Genomic DNA, 12,625 nt, shown 5'->3' with positions numbered 1-12,625 from the left:
GTGGGGTATATATTCCATACAGTTTTCCATACATAGAATGGTTCCTTTGTGCATACAGTTCGATATTTCCCTAGAGAAGGGGTTCTTGTTATGGTAAAGAAAGAAGGCCCCCACTTATGTTTCCCAGATGTTTCTAATCTTAGGTCTGTACATTCTGCCACGTAGGCCTGTTTTTACACACAGGCATATGGGATTATAATGGAAGTATAACTGGATATTTAAATGGTTATATTCCTAATGATTACACTCGAACAATTCATATTTTAACCAATAAAAATCTACTACAACACCAGAACGTATTTCATGATGAAGCTACTCTAAGGCTTATTTGTGTTACTTCAGACTTTCAAAATTGTACTGTTTGTTTCTCAGTCAAGAAAACAAACATTAGGTGAGTGAGTCAGTTGGAAACAGTGAACTAAGACTGCTTGACAAGTGCGCCACCTCTTGGAAATGGGGCATAAATGAATTCAAAAGGAAAGGTAGTGGTTTTTGTATTGCTTTGACACTGAACTCATTCACTGTGACTCTCTAGCGCAGTAATACACAGCAGTTTCTTCAGTCTTGAGGCTGTTCATCTGTAGGTACAGTTGACTGCTGGAATCATCTCTGGACACTGTGAACCTGCCCTGGACTGACTGGGAATAGTACTTGTCAGAACTGGTTGTGCCAGTAGTTGAAACCCATTCCAGTCCTTTACCGGGTGCCTGTCTCACCACAGCTGCCCAGTAGCTGCTGAATGTAAATCCAGAGGCAGTACAGACCAGCCGAAAAGATTCACCTGGTCTTTTTACCACATCTTGAGACTGAGTGAATGTCTGACAATGAATATCTGTGGAAGAGAGAGAAATGTAATAAACTGAAAAGTGAGGGGAAAAAAGTGTAACTGTGCTTTGCTAAAAGTATTTATACAGTAATGTATCATTATTATTATTTAGAAAATAACAAACCATGTAAAAATAGTAATATCAGGACTGAATTAATTATTGTCATGATGATGCTCTTCTACAAAAACCACATACAACACAGACACAATTCAACAGCACATATTGTTGGAGCCATTTATTGTAAAGTTTTACTTGGCCACTGGGTGGCACTGTGACACAGTATAATTGTAACACCGGTGTAAGAGCCAGGTGTGTGCGTTGGTAATTGGGAAGCACACAGTTTTTGACCGCACGGCAGAGTAGCGTGCAAGATGAACTATGATCTTATGCTGTGTCTTCAAGGTATGGACTTGGATTGTACATGTTAATGAACAAGGAACACTCATAGCAAGTTGTTTTGGAACAATTGTTATTGGAGCACAAATAAAGAAAGACATTTGTTTAGCATCTATTTCCGTTTGCACGGACTCTGTTTGTACGCGTTCTAGAACTTGCTCACTCATATTATCAACGGCAGCGGCTTATTGCAAAGCCGATACACCATATATGCTCCGAGCAGTGTTAATTTAACACTCAGGGCGGCGAATTCTTGAAAGCCAGCACTCCGTGTTTTTTAGGTTGACAATTCACAGCACATTCGCCAGGAATCCTTCTCGATGCCGACAGTTTCAAATTTGTGGTGTCGTCTGCCGCTCGTCTGAGGAACCACACTCAGTCTTGAGTTTCGATGCCAGAAGATACATTTTATTTCATCATCAATGAGAATAAAACGGAGATGCTCTCTGCAGCAAAACATCTCCAGAATGATCATCTTGTCTTCTTTTTATACAGTTCTGACTTTAAGGCGTTTTCCATACATAGAATGGTTCCTTTGTGCATACAGTTCGATATTTCCCTAGAGAAGGGGTTCTTGTTATGGTAAAGAAAGAAGGCCCCCACTTATGTTTCCCAGATGTTTCTAATCTTAGGTCTGTACATTCTGCCACGTAGGCCTGTTTTTACACACAGGCATATGGGATTATAATGGAAGTATAACTGGATATTTAAATGGTTATATTCCTAATGATTACACTCGAACAATTCATATTTTAACCAATAAAAATCTACTACAACACCAGAACGTATTTCATGATGAAGCTACTCTAAGGCTTATTTGTGTTACTTCAGACTTTCAAAATTGTACTGTTTGTTTCTCAGTCAAGAAAACAAACATTAGGTGAGTGAGTCAGTTGGAAACAGTGAACTAAGACTGCTTGACAAGTGCGCCACCTCTTGGAAATGGGGCATAAATGAATTCAAAAGGAAAGGTAGTGGTTTTTGTATTGCTTTGACACTGAACTCATTCACTGTGACTCTCTAGCGCAGTAATACACAGCAGTTTCTTCAGTCTTGAGGCTGTTCATCTGTAGGTACAGTTGACTGCTGGAATCATCTCTGGACACTGTGAACCTGCCCTGGACTGACTGGGAATAGTACTTGTCAGAACTGGTTGTGCCAGTAGTTGAAACCCATTCCAGTCCTTTACCGGGTGCCTGTCTCACCACAGCTGCCCAGTAGCTGCTGAATGTAAATCCAGAGGCAGTACAGACCAGCTGAAAAGATTCACCTGGTCTTTTTACCACATCTTCAGATTGAGTGAATGTCTGACAATGAATATCTGTGGAAGAGAGAGAAATGTAATAAACTGAAAAGTGAGGGGAAAAAAGTGTAACTGTGCTTTGCTAAAAGTATTTATACAGTAATGTATCATTATTATTATTTAGAAAATAACAAACCATGTAAAAATAGTAATATCAGGACTGAATTCATTGTTGTTGCCATTGCTAATGATGCTCTTCGACAAAAATCACATACAGTCAGTGAACAGAAACACTTCTGTAGGCACAACGGCTTATGAGCGATAAACATCACAGTTTTACATGAACTCCTCCTCCAGCCTGTCAATATGAAAAACAGAAATTTCTACATAAATTAAAATGCAACATTAAGTTTGTGACAATAAATTTGAATATGTGACATTTATGAGAACACATTTTTATAAATGTTAAATGATTATTACTTTAATATTTTTTTAAAATTTTCGGCTGGATGAAAAGTGGGATGGATTAATAAATCCTTATGTGTCAATGGAGATTACTGTATACCATCCTGAGAATGACGATATCGTTTTATCGTTTATCTAATAATATTTCAATCAGAGCATTATGTGTGACAATCGTGTGTTTTCTTTCAGCCGTTTAGAATCAGTACTGGTGATTGCAGATTCGTGAATGTTCACTCATGCACTGAATTGTTTGCAGTGGTTTCTCATACACAAATAGTAACGGAATGTTTTATAAGAAATAAAATAAAAAGATCACTGAATGAGGTGGATATTTACCTAAAATCTATTGTAGGAAACAAAACTTGCAAAGGCCTTTTATCGTTTATCAACAACAAAGCAACTCTTTATTGCGTGGGCAGCTTGTAAACGACTCTGTACTTCAGTTGAAGATTATTTATATATCTATTTATATCCCAAAATGTCTCAAAAAGATTATGGTGGGGGCTGGTGTTGGGTACTGATGGAAGACTAGAAATGCCCCTGGTATTACATATATCTGATTCATGTGTTCTGTTTTTGTGCAGAGCTGTGGCTTGTTTAGTCACTGTGACTCTCTTGCACAGTAATACACAGCTGTATCCTCAGTCTGAAAATTATTTCCCTGTAGAAACACTGTGTTTTTGGACGTATCCTGGGTGAAACTGATCTTTAATGTCAGTGTCACCACTGCTACAAAGATATCCGAGCCATTCCAGTGCTTTTCCAGTGGGTTAACGGATCCAGTGAATGCAATAGCTTGATTCTGAACTCCTGCAGGAGATGGAGAATGATTCTTGAGGTTTCACAACCAAATATGGAGGTTGAGTACTGTGTCATGTTGTTAACAAACGTATGAAGCAATAAGAGAAACATACAAAATGTGCAGAGCGGGGGTACGCGAGGACTGGAATTGAGAACCGCTGTTCTAGACATGCCCAAAATTTGAAGCTACAGCACAGCACCTCTTCTTCTTGGTTTTCTCTGATGCACTAACTCTGCAGCAGCTCTTCTTCTTCGTCGTCTCGTCTCATGCACTCACTCAACCAAGCGTTCTAACCACAACCTCGCCCCTCCCCACCCCTCAACCATTCGAATTTCTGTATGCGGGAATTATTTGTAATGAAATTCTAATGAGCCGCTTTGTGATATCACAAAGCCCGGAAACCAAACGCTGTAGTCCAAACGAGCCGTTCGTTGTAGTTCTTGAAAAGGGATTTTTAAAAAACTAAATATCTCCCTTTGGAGTGAACTTTGAGATTTGTAACTTTCTAGATCTTTTTAATGCCCAAACATACACACTACACACTGACTAAAATAAAAAAAGTGAAAAAGCATAATAGGACCCCTTTAAAGGAAAAGACCACATGTGCTGCTCTGTGTTCAACATTATGTTTTGCAAGTGTGTTTCTGGGGTTTGCTGCATTGCAGGGGCGGACTTACCAATTAGGCAAAGGTAGGCGACCGCCTTGGGCCCCCACCTGCAGGTGTACGGCTGTACGCACTGTGAGTACCATGAGCGCTCAGACTGATCTCAGATTTGCCCCGCAAACATTTCAGCAGTTATAATAGGCCTGTGTCTCCCGTATTTCTGTCGACCTGTTCCTAGACTTCTATTGTGGTGGAATCTTCAATAATGGTGTTATCTTCCATAATTTATCTGGGCTTTCCTCAGAAAGTTCCTCTGACACTTCTTTTTCTTTTGACACTGAAAGGCAAAAATCGAAATTATTTTGATCGAAGTAGACACAACTCTTATCCATCTGGAGGCAACATAAAAACAAGCTATCACAGACCCTCTTACAGTGGAGGAAGATGGAAAGGGTGAGGACTGAAATACAAGTGATACTGTGAGGTGTAAATGATCATCTCAGTTTTATTGAAATGTCATAATAATATAAGTTTAGTTTGATTAGCAGTATTTGGATATGAAACATTGTCTAAAATTATATTACAGTCATCAGCGTCACATAATTTACTTCCACTGATCTATAATAGAGAACATATACAGTATATAGATCAGTGTTTGCTTCTGCTATCACATGCTGAGAAGACGTAAGAATATAACAATTTCCTGATTGCATTTTCTTCTATTTATGTTTGAATGAGCATGTTATTAGCTTTAACAGAATGTATTTTAGAATACTTTATAGAATTTACATAAGTCTTATGAAACTATACATGTATGTTCACTTATTTGTTTAGAGGCAATAACCAAACGCAGGTGTTTCCTGAGGGTCACACATCAGTAATTTTTTTTTTTCTTCTTTTTTTGGTAGACACTCTCTTGTCTCCATATATGTCTGTTGCTTTCATAAAAGTAATTACTATTATTTACATTTTTAAATGTTTTTATTAGTCTCGCTAATAAATTACTTTGGTAAGACAGAATGAAAATGAGAATGGATCAACAAATAAACAATTCAATCATGACCTTGTCAGCAATTATATCTATTCTGCGGTATCCATTGTATCTATTAAGTTGTATCCACTTATTTTTGACCAAAATTATGTTACAGCGACCAAAGACTTCAAAGATGCCTTTTTGTCTGAGGCCTTTTCACCCGATGTCTAATTGACGTTTTTTCTGAAAGCCTTTCAGTCTGAGGCATTTGGTCCAATGGCTGAAGCCTTTAAGTCTGAGGTGCAATGCCTTTGTCTCATATGACTGAGATCTGAGGATGTTCTAAAATGTGTACCGTATCGCTGTTTTGTGAAACGTGCCAAGAATACACTTGTAATTCAATTATCAGGAGGCAGGATTATGTCAGTGTAATGATTTTGTGGATGGCAAATGGAGAAGACAGAGATATGAGTTAAAATTTTGAAAGTATCCCTATTTTAACTTTTACTACCAGAGTTTAGAAGGTTAGAACAGAGAGGCAAAAGTTTTGCCTCATAATATATATGCCTATAATGATATTTTAGAACTAGAAAGTTCTAAACTGAACTGTGAAGAACTGTGGTTCAGTTTTTATGTAAACAAAATAAAACATGTTAATGCTTTACCTTAACCATCATTTTTGTGAACATTGAATATAACAAACTGGATCAGAAATACTGAAGATTTTAGTGCAAAGCTGTGTATTTGTGTGCTGAATGTTAGTGTGGTTTTTGAACAAGGCTGTAGCTGCTCTGTGTCACTGTGACTCTCTGGCGCAGTAATACACCGCTGTATCCTCAGTCTGCATATTCTGGCCTTGCAGAGTCACTGTGTTGCTGGAAGACTCTCTGGTAACTTGAAATCTACTTTTGAGTTTATCACTGTAATAGGTGTTACCGCTACCACATATCTCTCCAACCCATTCCAGAGCTTTTCCTGCAGGCTGCCAAATCCAGTGACTGCAGTAGCTGCGGTCAGTTACTGAATATCCAGAGATTTTACAGGACAGTGTCAAAACCTGACCAGGACTTAAGACAATAGAATCAATCTGGGTCAGTTCAACACAATGAACACCTGAGGGGGAAAATATGGCCGGACATGTTAGAGATATGACAATATTGAGTATTTTTATTGTGAAATAAAGAAGCTATGAAGACTTACAAGAAACAGCTGCCAGCAGCAGCAACAGCCAGAGAGATGAGGAGATCATGGTGTGAGACGTGCGAGATCAAGCTGCTTCTTTTCATCCTAATACTAAATAAAGAGGAGGAGGAGGAATGTTTGCATACAATTCTGCATATGCAACCCAGTAAATATGTATCTACATGTTTTTATATATGATTTTTCATTATGTGGTGTTGTTGTTGTTGCTGTTATCTTCAGGAAATACACTGTATTTTAATGTCATTTTTAATCCTTTCCCCAACTAAACTGAGACTAAGAGAGAGTTAGAGAACCTTTAAAGAACAATACAGGGGCTTAACGGGTTATTTGTATGGTAGTGGTGCTATATAGCACCTTAACCACCACAAACAACTGCTGAAGAACCTAATTTTGTGTGTGTGTATATATATTTTAAGAGTGTCTGTGAAATGAACAGTGACAGTAGTTGCACTGCTGATCAAGGCTGATTAGTCAACATTCATCATCTGTATATGTGAATGAGGAAGTAATTTTTGTATTGCTTTGACACTGAACTCATTCACAGTGACTCTCTAGCGCAGTAATACACAGCAGTGTCTTCAGTCTTGAGGCTGTTCATCTGTAGGTACAGTTGACTGCTGGAATCATCTCTGGACACTGTGAACCTGCCCTGGACTGACTGGGAATAGTAGATTGGAGAACGAGCTGTGTCGATGTATGCAATCCACTCCAGTCCTTTTCCAGGGCTCTGTCTGCTCCAGCTCAGATATAGATTGCTGAAAGTAAATCCAGTCCATCCATATTGTATCCATATTGTACATGTAAGCTTGTGAGACTCTCCTGTTTTTTAAACCACTGCTTCAGACTGAGTGATTGTCTGACATTCAATACCTGTGGAAAAAGAAGCAATATTACATGCAATGAAGTATAATATTACATTTTTGCGCTGTTGTTGTTTATGCAGTGACTTACATGGTAAAACTGTCAGAATTACAAATATAAGGAACTTTGGTAGCACTTTATTTTACAGTCCTGTTACTCATGTACATACTATGTACTTATTATAGTAATTACAATAACTAGGTAATAACTAGGTTCTAACCCTGAACCTACCCATAAACCTAACCCTACCCCATGTAGTTACCTTATATTACCAGTACTTTCTTAGGTAGGTACACTGTAAGTACATGTAAGTGCACGTACTAAAATAAAGTGCAACCGAAACTTTTTTTATATGGTGTATGTTAAGTTTAAACTAGAAAGATAGCCTTTGGTTCCAGAGTTCAGATGTCTATTCAGATCTGTAGGGGAATTTACAGTTAAAACCCAAGGACCAGGTGTTGAATGAAGACCAGGAGTCAGAGATGAAATCAATTGAAGAAAAATTTACTGAAGAAAATAGTTTGCAGTTTCATCAGCAGAAGTCAGCTTCAATACTCGCGATGGAGTTCGTAGGCTGCTCCCTTTACATGTCAGAAACACCAGTAATTATACTCTAACAGAGGTCACTAATTACGTCAATACATAGGTGAAACTGATTCTGATTGGTCAGTTTACGGAAAAACAAGTAAACTCTTAACAGATGTACATAAAGTTGATAAAGCATATCTCCGAAGGTTATTTGGATGACAAGTGATTAAAGGTCACACGCAACGTTCTTCTCCTGAGACGTATATCTGCTACCCAGACACCAGAGTGACGGAAGATACCCATATGTGACCCTGGACAACAAAACCAGTCTTAAGTCGTTGGGGTATGTTTGTAGCAATAGCCAAAAATACATTGTATGGGTGAAAATTATCAATTTTTCTTTTATGCCAAAAATCATTAGGATATTAAGTAAAGATCATGTTCCATGAAGATATTTTGTAAATTTCCTACCATAAATATAAAAACTTAATTTTTGATTAGTAATATGCATTGCTAAGGACTTAGTTTGGACAGCTTTAAAGGCAATTTTCTCGATATTTTGATTTAGATTTTTTTTTGCACCCTCAGATTTTAGATATTCAAATAGTTGTATCTCAGCCAAATATTGTCTTATCCTAACAAACCATACATCAATGGAAAGCTTATTTATTCAGCTTTCAGATTATGAATAAATCTCAACTTCGAAAAATTGACCCTTATGACTGGTTTTGTGGTCCAGGGTCACATATGGTCTTTACTCATGGGTGCCGTTTGTGAATCTCCCTGAAGACTGGTAGCAACTGGTCCTGCACGAACAGATAACAACACACATACATAGAGAAACACTGATCTCCGTCAAGGTCGGGTAGCTACGTTATTACCCTTATCAGCTACTCTTCCCAAAACACACAGTCAGGGAGTCTCTTCCATGAGAGAGAAAGAGGGAGAAGATTCAGACCATGTTCAGCATATTCTTTTACATACAGACATATAAAGCAACCTAAATGTTTGGGGTACACATTGGTCACGTAGGCAAGAGGCCCCAATGACCTCTATGGCCTAGGCAATCAGTGACCTATTGAACCGGAGAGGAGAAAGCAGAAGTTTACATATGGAGAGGCCCGTTTCTTCACATCAAAGGGACACAGACACATTCCAACAGCAGTATGCATACATTTCTTTGTGTTTACTACTAATATGTGGTAACTAATAACTTTATTCAATCAACTACACTCTATGAGGTTAAATACTGATTAATAACTTGATTAATAATCACACAAGAGATAATATAATTGATTTTATTATGAAGGCCATGGTAGATCGACATCCACTCCATCAGTGGAGTTTTTTTTTCACTATTTGAGCAAATAGACTCGTGAAGATCAGCGGTGACTTGACTTGACTCGTGAAGATCAATTGTGACTTGACGGGGCGCTGTTGTGTCCACCATTTTGTGATCAGGCTCCTCTGTCGCCACCATTTTGTGAGCGTGATCTAGTGCGGGGACCATTACACGAGTGAGTGCGGGGTCGCGTTCCTCCACAATACCCACAGTGAACATTGAACCAACAGACAATAGAGCATAATCCATACAATTACTTAGAGAAGAATGGGGACCTTCATGGATTAATAGTGTCTTCAAAGGTTCATTGATACCCTCGCAAAAAAAGTCTAACAGTACACAGTCCGGCAGATCTGAATAATGAGCAATGGCTAAATACTAGTATTCTGTTACAGGGCTGACGAGACGTGAGACGTGCGGATCCAGGTGCAAAGCTTTATTCTGGAGACGTGGCCAGAAACAGGCATAAATCAAACGTTGGCAAACAGATATATTGAGGGCAAGACAGCAGAGTAATCCAAAACGGGCGTAGTCGATTAACGGCTAACAATATCCAGAGGGCTTGACATGAGGGGTTATCCAACTGTGTGCAATCAGTGCAATGGATTATGGGATATGTAGTCCGGGATAACATGCAACAGTTTGTGTAGTGCGAGAGTCAATGTAATGGAAGGGTGACCTCTGGTGGTGATTGAACGGAAGTCCATGGACAGGATTCGTGACAATGAGGTTAAATACTGATTAATAACTTGATTAATAATCACACAAGAGATACTATAATTGATTTTATTATGAAGGCCATGGTAGATCGACATCCACTCCTTCAGATCACAGATGCACCAGCATATTTAAAGAAGAAAGGTGATTTGCATATTAAAATCAGAGAACTGATTATATAAAATGCTGACACATATTTGGTACAGACTAAGATTTTTGTGGTTAATGTTTGATCTATATAAACAGACCATTATTTTTCTATTTTTAGAGATAAATGCAAATTTTGTGCATTGTATCACTTTTAATTTTATGTTCTAATGGATTTTAATATAATTTTTTATTTTAATATAAAATTCAAATATGAATATTATAAATAATGAAATTACAGAAAATTATGTTTTCTCAGTACAGTTTTGAAATTGCACAAATTGGAAAATGTTTAAAACCACTGAAAAACTATTTTGAAAAATTCAGTATAGGCATACGACAATATAAATTCAAGTGATAGATTACTGCCATCTATTGGTGTTTAAGCAGGCAGCTCATATCTCATATAGACCTCCTGAACTCGCATCACACAGACAGAATAAGCACTTAAGTTCATTGACTGACACAGATCTGTTGATGAAACCCTCAATGCTGCTCAAACACTGCTGAAAACATCTATCCCACCTCTGAGACAACAGCAAAACAGGGTCAAAACAAGCTCTATCAAAATACACCTTTACTGACCAACAGACTTTCTAACCTCATGGGAAGAAAGCAAAGTCATGCAAACTATATTGGATTTTATTGACTTTCTATTGAAACATAATTTACTATTATAGTGCTTATTTTAGCTAATTATTATGTTTTTTTAATTATTATTATTAGGTCATTGTTGTTTTTCCAACTGAATAAATGCATATTAAGTTTTGCTCATTAATCGTCAAATGAATTTCAGCTGTGAATGATGAACATCAGTGAATATCAGTTGTGAAAACTTAAAAGGACAAAACATGATAAATATTGTAATGTTAATATGATGATGTTTTTGTACAGGGAGGCTATTGGCGTCTGTTACTCCCTCCTGTGATCAGAGGAATGTATAAACTGACTCACGCCTGCTGTTTAAATATGCAATATGAGATTTACATAGTCATACAGAGCTACTAATCAAATCTACACGCTACAAACATATTAATGCAAGGCTTAATATCTTTCATTAGAGACTTTGACATATTTATATTTTTAGATCTTTTTCTCTAGTGGACATGAATCGATTTTACATCATTTTCATCTCCATCTATTCTAATTCTTTTTGAGGCATTTATATAACTGATATACTGTATTGATAAAGAACTTTTTGACAACAACAATAGCAGTAGTTCATTCAGTAAGCATGTTTCTGTTGGACCTGCATCAGTTTAAAGGCCTCTAAAAATGTTGATAAAATATGATATGATTCATATGCACTTTTATATGTAAGAATAATTTTTTTGACTTTTCATTCAAGATGTTTTAGAGCAGAACTGCTTGTGGTTTATCACTGTGTTCACTTTTGTGCAACATAAAACACTGTTGTGTCATTCATCATCATATTCTGTCCTTATAGAGTTGTTTTACTCCTGTAAGAGTCTCTGGTAACGTAAATGGGGTCATAGGATGCGATTTCAATTTTTCCTTTCTCTATGAAGTGTTACAAGCTCTTGGTGCATAAAGAAGATCTGTAAAGTTGTAACTGTAAGTTGTTTTATGTTTACATGGCGCGATGCAATGCAATGCGTAAAAACTCACCAAATACACAAAATAATGTTCTTTTTAGCAACATCATATGACCCCTTTAAAAGTCTGCTTTATAGTTTGTGACTGTAAAGTGTGTAACTGCTCTTACAAATCTACACATCAGAAGACTCATGTTGTGTTGAGCTTTTTAGAGTGAACTTCACTGCATACCATCGCCAGTAACGGTATATCATCTCATTAGGCCGCATTTTATAGATTTTTTTTTATTCTCTGCTGCCACCTGTTGACTTCTAGTAACAAGTGATAATATAGCCAGTGTGTTTTTGTTCAGCCGTACAAGACCTTTGTGTCACTGTGATTCTCTTGCACAGTAATACATGGCTGAGTCTTCTGCTGTCAGGCCTGATAGTTTCAGATACACCATACTCTTTGAATTATCTCTGGTGATTTCAGTTCGACCTTTGAAGGATTCAGAGTAGTCATAGCCACTGCCGTCACTATAAACACATCCCATCCACACAAGTGGTTTTCCAGCTTGTTGTCTGATCCAGTGCATGTTACAGCAGTCAAAGCTGAACCCGGATCCTCTACAGGACAGAGTCAGAGTTTCTCCAGGCTTTTTCACAACTGTGCTTTCAATGGACTCCATACTTTGACATTTTGTACCTAAAAAGAAGATTGAAAAGGCTGATTTCATTTGGAATCTGTTTACTCTAGAACTGATAATAGACATGTAGGAAAACTCACGTTGTAGGCTGAATGAGAGCAGCAGTAAGCAGAGCGCATTCTTCATCTTGAAAGTGGTGATGTAACACTTCAGAACCATTGAGAAGCGCATAAATACTCAACGGACATTCAGGGGTTTGATTTGCATTGGGAGGGTCACAAGGTGCAATCATGACTGAAGGGCCAAACTATTAAAGAACAATATGACAAAC

The 12,625-nt window shown here is 37.6% G+C and overlaps 3 gene segments (V, D, J or C); all 3 read right to left on the bottom strand.

The window, feature by feature from the left end:
- Positions 1 to 6,107: 6,107 nt before the first annotated feature.
- LOC107753204 (Ig heavy chain V-III region BUT-like) lies at positions 6,108 to 6,560 on the bottom strand. The segment is given in 2 exon segments: positions 6,108 to 6,424; positions 6,512 to 6,560. Coding segments are annotated over 2 exon segments (366 nt in total).
- A 492-nt stretch (positions 6,561 to 7,052) lies between these two features.
- On the bottom strand, positions 7,053 to 7,674 carry LOC107753297 (Ig heavy chain V-III region TRO-like; the record flags this gene model as incomplete). The annotated part of the segment is given in 3 exon segments: positions 7,053 to 7,319; positions 7,350 to 7,389; positions 7,664 to 7,674. Coding segments are annotated over 3 exon segments (318 nt in total), but the record flags the coding sequence as incomplete, so codon positions are not given.
- A 4,362-nt stretch (positions 7,675 to 12,036) lies between these two features.
- LOC107753213 (Ig heavy chain V region 914-like) lies at positions 12,037 to 12,480 on the bottom strand. The segment is given in 2 exon segments: positions 12,037 to 12,353; positions 12,435 to 12,480. Coding segments are annotated over 2 exon segments (363 nt in total).
- Between the last annotated feature and the right edge of the window lie 145 nt (positions 12,481 to 12,625).

This window comes from Sinocyclocheilus rhinocerous, unplaced genomic scaffold (genome assembly GCF_001515625.1).
Source record: "Sinocyclocheilus rhinocerous isolate Xijiao unplaced genomic scaffold, SAMN03320098_v1.1 scaffold191, whole genome shotgun sequence".
Lineage (NCBI taxonomy): Eukaryota > Metazoa > Chordata > Actinopteri > Cypriniformes > Cyprinidae > Sinocyclocheilus > Sinocyclocheilus rhinocerous.
The sequence above is the reverse complement of the archived record's forward strand: the minus strand, read 5'-3'. Positions and strand labels throughout refer to the sequence as shown.